At 43.4% G+C, this 8,466-nt stretch overlaps 1 protein-coding gene across 1 annotated transcript in view; it reads left to right on the top strand.

Moving 5' to 3' along the window:
• Window positions 1-1,015: 1,015 nt before the first annotated feature.
• LOC107298686 (dynein heavy chain 3, axonemal) overlaps window positions 1,016-8,466 on the top strand; it is a gene marked incomplete at both ends in the record, with an annotated part of 43,828 nt that continues 36,377 nt past the window's right edge. Inside the window, 10 exons of the mRNA XM_029286597.1 lie at window positions 1,016-1,211; window positions 2,000-2,125; window positions 2,873-3,068; window positions 3,349-3,528; window positions 4,206-4,342; window positions 4,570-4,675; window positions 5,537-5,715; window positions 6,307-6,491; window positions 7,723-7,846; window positions 8,302-8,455. Of these exons, the coding sequence (XP_029142430.1) occupies window positions 1,016-1,211; window positions 2,000-2,125; window positions 2,873-3,068; window positions 3,349-3,528; window positions 4,206-4,342; window positions 4,570-4,675; window positions 5,537-5,715; window positions 6,307-6,491; window positions 7,723-7,846; window positions 8,302-8,455 (1,583 nt within the window). The remainder of the gene's footprint in view (window positions 1,212-1,999; window positions 2,126-2,872; window positions 3,069-3,348; window positions 3,529-4,205; window positions 4,343-4,569; window positions 4,676-5,536; window positions 5,716-6,306; window positions 6,492-7,722; window positions 7,847-8,301; window positions 8,456-8,466) is intronic.

Below are 8,466 nucleotides of genomic sequence, written 5' to 3'. Positions count from 1 at the left end.
ATATGCTGGGTAAATGAAATCAGGCCAACCTTCCAAGCTATAAATCATGGTTTCTAACCATAGTGATTAGATTCATACAACATACTTCTTCAGGGTCAATGCAGGACTTCCTGCAATGCCAGAATGTGTGGCAAGATAGAGTGGTTGGTTTATTTATATTTTTATGTACTGTATGTATGTACCGTATGTATGTATGTATGTATGTATGTATGTATGTATGTATGTATGTATGTATGTATGTATATGTATGTATATATGTATGTATTTTATTAAATTAACACAATCAACTGGACTTAAATATTTGTTCAGATTAATAAGACACAGGGGTCATTTCAAAGCCATATTCTAGAATTGCTTTGTCTATTTTTCTGGCTTCGACCCTTAACATGTCAGGAAAGTGTGCAAAATTGGGTGAACACAACCAGTTGTAAAAAAGATGTTGAGACTCTAGAAAGAGTACAGAGAAGAGCAACAAAGATGATTAGGGGACTGGAGGCTAAAGCATATAAGGAATGGTTGCTGGAATTGGGTATGTCTAGTTTAATGAAGAGAAGGATGAGGGGGGACATGATAGCAGCGTTCCAATATCTCAGGGGCTGCCACAAAGAAGAGGGAGTCAAGCTATTTTCCAAGGCGCCTGAAGGCAGGACAAGAAGCAACGGGTGGAAACTAAGCAAGGAGAGAAGCAACCTAGAACTAAGGAGAAACTTCCTGACAGTGAGAACAATTAATCAGTGGAACAACCTGCCTCCAGAAGCTGTGAATGCTCCAACACTGGAAGTTTTTAAGAAGAGACTGGACAGCCATTTGTCCGAAATGGTATAGGGTTTCCTGCCTGAGCAGGGGGTTGGACTAGATGACCTCCAAGGTCCCTTCCAACTTTACTATTATTATTAGTTGTTTTGCACAGTGCCACCTAGTGCCTATTGGTGCGTTTGACTATAGCTGTCTAAAGATTGGATTGTGTTTCGTTATTTTCTGGTTTGCTTCCAATACCTTGTTCTCTTTGTGCTAGTTGATTACATCTTGATGGATCCACAGGAGAAGAAAAGGCTCTTTATACGCAACGTTCCTCAGCCTTTTCCCCAACGAGTCATACGGGCTCCGGTTCCTTGGCACAAAATTTACCAAGAAACCAAAATCTGGAACGAGACCCATCTCTTCACAGTTAATCCTATGATGTTCGCTCTTCAGCAACTCTGGTTTACCGAGTGAGTCCTCCTGCTTCACAATATTTTTTTGCTCTCCTTAAATAAGCTTCGAGGCAGGTCCTCTTGTTACAACCTCAGCTGATCCTCAGCTCACGACTAGTGGTAGTCCTCAACTTTCAACCATTTGTTTGGCGAAGTTGTTTGGTCGTTTAGGGAATTTTCAAAGTTACAACGGCACTGAAAAAAGTGACGTATGACCATTTTTCACACAACCGTTGCAGCATCCCCACATGATCAAAATTCAGAGGCTTGGCCACTGACTCGTATTTATGACGGTCGCAGTGTCCCGGGGTCACGGGATCCCCTTTTGCGACCTTCTGAGGTAACAACTGCAATCAAAGGTCACCAAACAATTAAACGATAAACAGTTTGGTTTTGGAAGTTGCAGTAGCACTGAATAATGTGACTGACAACCAGTCCTCACACTTACGACCATCACAGCATTTCCACAGTCAAGTAATCAAAATTCAGCCAGGAAGCAATGGGCAGGTATTTAAGACCATTGCAGCATCACATGGGATCATGAGACGTGGTGGCGCAGTGGCTAGAGTGCAGGACTGCGGGCTACTTCTGCTGACTGCCGGCTGCCTCAGTTCGATCCTGACCGGGTCAAGGTTGACTCAGCCTTCCGTCCTTCCGAGGTCGGTAAAATGAGGACCCAGATTGTTGGGAGGGCAATAGGCTGACTCGGTTTTCTTCTGCAATTCAGTGCTTTGATTCTAAGAGGCATAAACTCCCCAGCACAGTTCTAAATGACACAATTGTGTGACTCTCTCTCTCCCATCCAGGTTTACGGATCTGAGATTTGTTCGTACCAAGGAGATCCTGCAGGGCGATTTGCCCCTCTTGCCAAGCGAATTTGAAGAGCTGATTCAAAGGCAGTGCCAGGAAGCTCACGAAATCCTTCAGACCAGGTTAGAAATATTCCACCCGTACCCCAATAACGGGCAGCCCTGGAGTCACGCCCGCAATGCAGCCCAAACTTTCTGTGACGAGAAACATTTGTTAAGTGAATCTTGCCCCGTTTTACCAACTCACTTGCTGCAACGTGTCAACGCCGCTAACATCGGATGTTTTGCATTGACAACAGCTGGAAATGTAGCCACCTTTTTCCCTTTTGCTTTTAGAGTTAGATGATGCTGGGAGGGGGAGGATGTGAACGAAAGTTCAGCTAGACATAACAACACTAAGCTTAACGTGAGAATCAAGGTTATTGAGCCCAGAGCTGATAAAGAATTGGCGGGCTGGAGAACTGGAGAGGAAGCCCACGTTTCAAGCTAATTGGGGAATGTGATTTATGACTGTTAATTCTTCTTCTTCTTCTTGTGCCATATCCGTTATCCGACGCTGGCGATCCTGTTGGCGATCCTGTTTTTATCAGCAGCCGCACGAAAAAGTGCTGCTGAGTTTTGTCCAAACCAGTCCCTTAGATTTTGAAGCCACGATGTTCTTCTTCTGCCTGGACTTCGTTTGCCTTCCATCTTTCCCTGGAGGATTAAATGGACTGTTAATTGGAGGAGGGGAATTCGGTTTTTGGCTTCGATTATGCAGTGCCGATATTATGCTATATGATCCCAAGGCCTTTGCAATTCGTCTCATTGAACTGTTGCCCCCCTCAAAAAAAAATACCTGGGCAAGTGACACTTTCCCTGTCATTACAGGTGGATCCCCAGGTGCGCAGAGCTCTTTGTGGAGCAGAAAGAGAAGTGGTTGCACCTGGCCCCGCAGAATGACTTGGATTCTTCTCAGCAAATAGAGGAATACTTCGCATCGGTGGCCATCCTGATGTCCTTGCAGCTGAGGGAGATGGTCATCAATTCTCTAGAGGATCTCCTCGATTTTTTTAAGATACATAAGGTAGGCTGTGGGGTACAGGTAGGCCTCGCCTTGTGACCACAAACTGAGCCCCAAGTTTCCCTTGTTGAGTGAGACGTTCGTTAAGTGAATTTTGCCCATTTTTCTTGCCCTGGTTGTTAAGCGAATCACACAGTCGTTAAGTGAATCTGGCTTCCCCAATTGACTTGGCTTGTCAGAAAGTCGCAAAAGGGGATCGCTAGGGCTCCAGATCCCGAAAACCAATCCTTTCTGGTTATTCCCTGCATATGATCTCATGATTTCTTTCCTTCTTTCTCTTGAGGATGGCAATGATTTCGGTGAAGTTTATCAAGACATGCAGTTTTTCATTCCTCAAATATTGGTCCTTAAACTTGACGTGGAAGATCCATCTATTATATTTGATCCCGACGTGCAGACTTTGTGGGATCTAGTCTACCGCTGTTTTCTTGAGATTCTCAAACATTCTGAAAGTCTCCCAAAGGTATGCTGAAGATAAGATAAGATAAGATAAGATGAGATGAGATGAGATGAGATGAGATGATGAGATGAGATGATAAGAAAAGATATAAGATAAGATAAGATAACCTTTATTGTCATTTTTTTACTGTGGGCACAACGGCACACCTCAAAAATGAAATTTAGTTGCCCGCTCTCAAAGTGAAACACATACATGACACACACCTAAACATATTATGTACAACATATGTATAGACCCACAGCCCTACATATACATAGCAAATGAATATTAAATACTGTCCATCTTGAATATATAATGGAAGGAGGAAGCTTGAGAGTTCACAAGGTTAATGCTGTATGGAATGAAACTATGGCTGAATCTGGATGTTCTGCTGTGGATACCACAAAGCCCCCTCCTCCCAGAAGGTAACAAGGAAAAGAGGTCGTGAAGAGGATGTGTGGTGTCCCAGATAGTCTTGTGGACCCTGCTCAAACAACGCTTCTGTGCTATGTCCTGGATGGGAGGGAGGGAACTGCCAATGATCTTTTCTGCTGTCCTCACCACTCTCTGCACCACCTTCCTATCTGAAGCAGTGATGCTTCCAAAGGAGTAACAAGGCTGGGTTCACGTCTTGGGTTATTCCATGCTTGAACTCTTGAAGAAGTCATCATAGACCGGGGTCCCTGTCTATTTTATTTTAGGTTCAAGTGAAACTTTTCCCAGAGTTAAAAGGAGAGGACCTCATTCTTCGCACCGTCAACAAGGATGAAACGTTGGTGGCGAGCTATGTACAAAAAACGGCAGAGATATTTCATCTCAACCTAATCGGTCCACAGAAGTAAGTTTGTAGAAATCAAAGAACGCAGGAGAGAGGCAATTTCCCCGTATTTAATTCCAGTAATTTTTCCTCTGCTGTTTCTTTTTGAACTTTTCCTGATGTTTTCCATCTGGCAGAGATTCCTGCAGGGGGGGGAGGATGGTGGCCACCATTTCATTCCATTCTGTGATTTCTCTTTTAAATCACTTTAAATAATTTCTTTTCCACACAATCTTTCTGCATTGAAGATACTTGAACGTGTACAGGAAATACAACGATCTCTTGAATAACAATGCCGACAAGGAGGTGACTGAATTTTTAAGCAAAAGGCACGACCTGGAAGACTTTGTAGAGGTATGGCTTTTTCTTGGGCGAGAAGTGCATTTTCATGCTCATGTAATCCTAGGAACAGCACGCGTAGAAAAAAGCATGTACAGGGAGTCCTGCACTTACAACCACAACGGAGCCCCCAATTTCTGTTGTTAAGTGAGTTTTGCCCCATTTTTACAACCTTTCTTGCCACAGTTGTTAAGTGGATCGCTGCAGTTGATAAGTTATCCAGTTGTTAAGTTGAATCTGGCTTCTCCCACTGACGAATCGAATCGAATCGAATAGAATAGAATAGAATAGAATAGAATAGAATAGAATAGAATAGAATAGAATAGAATAATGGAATGAAGAGTAGAGTAGAGTAGAGTAGAGTAGAGTAGAATAGAATAGAATAGAATAGAATAGAATAGAATAGAATAGAATAGAATAATGGAATGAAGAGTAGAGTAGAGTAGAGTAGAATAGAACAGAACAGAACAGAACAGAACAGAACAGAACAGAACAGAACAGAATAGAATAACGGAATGAAGAATAGAATAGAATAGAATAGAATAGAATAGAATAGAATAGAATAGAATAGAATAGAATAGAATAGAATAGAATAGAATAGAATAATGGAATGAAGAGTAGAGTAGAGTAGAGTAGAGTAGAGTAGAGTAGAATAGAATAGAATAGAATAGAATAGAATAGAATAGAATAGAATAGAATAGAATAGAATAGAATAGAGCTGGAAGGGACCTTGGAGGTCTTCTAGCCCGGCCAGTTGTAAGTGTAAAAAACAGTTCTGGAGGAAAATGGAATTTGTTCTGAGTTGTCAAGTCAATTAACGGAAGTCCTTAACTTTTTCTTTTTCCCCCTGCTGTAACCCTCCCTGTCGCCTGGCAGAAAATCGATGGCTTGACCAAACTGAAGAAAGAAATTGGTTCCTTGCACGTCACCGTCCCGTTGGCTCTCTTCTGCCTGGACGCTTTGAAACTGAACGAAGAACTTTGCACTCGGACCCAGCGGCTGAAGGACAGATTGATTGAGTTTGAAGTGGAGGAAAACAGGAACCTCAACAAGAGGTATGGCTAAGATCAGTTCTTCACCCGAGAGGATGGAGAATTTCCGGCAGGAGGGATCGCCTTGGAAGGACCTGTGTGGAAGTGTACGCAGGCAGGTTCCACCTTGCGTATCGTCACAAAGTAATAAATAGCAAATAAGCTGTGCAGATGGGATTAGAACACAGGTAACCCTCGATTTACAGCCATTCATTTAGGAACCAAAGTTACAATGGGAGTGAAAAAAATGACTTAGGTTTTTCAGGTTGGCGACCGTTGCAGCGTCCCTGCGGTCATGTGACCAAAATACTGACGCGTGGCAACCGACTCGTATTTATGACGGTTGCAGTGTTCTTGAGGCCATGTGATTCCTTTTTTGTGTCCCTTCTGACAAGGAAAGTCAATGGGGGAAGCCAGATTCACTCAAAAACCCTGTTGCCCACTTAGCATCTGCTAGGATTCAGTTAGCGCACGTGGCAGGAAAGGTCCTAAAATGGGGCAAAACCCACTTAACCGCTGTATTGCTTGGCCATGGAAAATTTAGGCTCACTTTTTGCTCGTCAGTTGAGGCCGACTTGCCATTTGTAACCTCTGCCTTTTTTCTTTCGTTTCAAGCATTTGCAACCAGTACAATATCATCGCCGACAAAGTCAGCGAAGTGCCTTTGACCACCGAGCAGCTGGTGGAGCTGACAGCCTACCTGAAGAAATCCAGCGAAGTCACTGTCTTCAAGCTGCGCCGTGAAATCCGAGAAGCCATTTACCGGCTGGAGTTCCTGATGGACTACGCCGACCTTCCTAGTATGTTTTGGGACAGAGTAGAACTCTTTGTTGGCCAAGCTGTGATTGGACACAGAAGGAATTTGTCCCCGGTGCATAAGCTCTCAGTGTACATGCAAGCAACAAGCGATAAATCACGATCATAATTATCCTAAGATACGTTCATCGGAAATCATAAGAGGCAACACTTAGCGATAGTTGTAGGCTGCTAAATAAGCAATCTACATAAATCATACTAGGATATTAAACAAAAGAATATAAATCGTAAGATACAAAGCAGCAAAGTTATGGTCCTAAGAGGGTAAGGAAATAGGTAATAGGAAAGAGGAGAAGAATAGAATTAGAATAACAATTGTGGTAGTAAGTTGTGGACTACCTGGACATCTGCCTATCTCAGGATTTGATAGGGAGACAATAACAGAATGACAGAGTTGGAAGGGACCTTGTAGGTCATCTAGTCCAACCCCCTGCCCCATTTCTGACAGATGGCAGTCCAGTCTCTTCTTGAAAGCTTCCAGTGATGAAACTCCCACAACATCTGGGCCAAAGCTTGGCCTTGGAACTTCTGCCCATTGGTTCTTCTTGAGAACCTTGCCCAATCTCTCTAGATGGGGTTATAATTTGTGGTGACTAGGAAGCAGAAGTCACTGTCAGACTTGATCCCCAAGAAAGAAGGACACTTGACTCCGTAGGAGTTAGAGCAAAGGTACTTTTACTAGAGATGTTGAGTGTTGAAAGCAATCCCCAATGCCCCCAAGCCCTCCCCCCTGGGAGAGTGGTCCAATCGGGTCCTGTTCCAATGTTTTGGGGATGTGGTGTGTCTGGCACCACAGCAAATTCCTTTCCCAAGTCCTTGGAAGGAGGAAGGTGACTCGGTTTGGTGCCTCTGGTTCCTGTCAGTGTCCATACTCCTCAATTTCCCACAAAATTCCTTCACACCTCTGGTACTCTTCTCCTCCCAAGGGCTCCCTCCCCCCTGGCTATGGCAGTTGCTAGCGAGCTTCAAAGAAGGCAACGATAGGCAGATGGCAGCCTTTCCCTTCCCCAACTCCCAAATTTCTTTAAACCCTACCTACGGGAAGCAAAGAAGGGGCAGATTCCTGAAAAGTTGGATCTGCTTGGAAGACCACCCTGATCCAAGGGGACATCATAGATGCGAGGAGAGTCTGGATCCCCATTAGCGTGCCTGCCTCTGGTCTTGGGATGTTTTCTTGGTCAAATAGAGAAACGAATGCTGTTTTTAATCTGCTAGATGAAGACATCAGACTAAATAGTACAGTTCTTCACTGGCCCGACGGGATTGAAGACATCTTTGATATCAGTCGGAACCAACTCATGAACAGGAGAGAACAAGTCGAGATTGCTCTGATTAAAAGGTGGGTTACAGACTCCCCGGGGACAAAGATTAACTTTCAGCAAGTGGACCTGATCCATATTTCTCAGCTCAAGGTGGATCTTTAACATGATCAGAGATTTCCACCTGATGCTTGGGAAGCTGCGGAAAGAAAATTGATATATATGCAGAAAAATGATGAAAAGGGGATATAATTGATGGGAAAGGAATGAAAACGGAGCCAGAATCTTAGGGAAGCTACTCTTGAGTCAAGGGGGATCACTAAAATGAGGGTGAGCAGGCCACATCCCTTTTGGAAATGTAACAATTGAAACAACAGCCATTATAATTAGGGGTTAAACGTGAAAAATGTTTGCAGGAATTGGGTATGTCTAGTGAAAAGAAGGACTAGGGGAGACATGATAACTGTCTTCCAATATTTGAGAAACAAAATTTTAGATGGCTTTTAAAAAAAAAATTAACTTTACTCCGGACCAGATGCTCTGAATTTGAAGCTATCCTTGAAAGTTATAACAAGGAAGTGGAAAGTTTTCGGAAGAAGGACGTCATGACCATGGAAGAAATGAAGAATAATGTGGAAAAATTCACTGAGTTGTCAAAGAATTTGGACCATGCTCTTTTGGAATATGAGGTTGGTCACCC

This window comes from Protobothrops mucrosquamatus, unplaced genomic scaffold (genome assembly GCF_001527695.2).
Source record: "Protobothrops mucrosquamatus isolate PMUCROS unplaced genomic scaffold, P.Mucros_1.0 scaffold4196, whole genome shotgun sequence".
Lineage (NCBI taxonomy): Eukaryota > Metazoa > Chordata > Lepidosauria > Squamata > Viperidae > Protobothrops > Protobothrops mucrosquamatus.
This window is presented reverse-complemented; position numbering and strand designations above follow the sequence as displayed.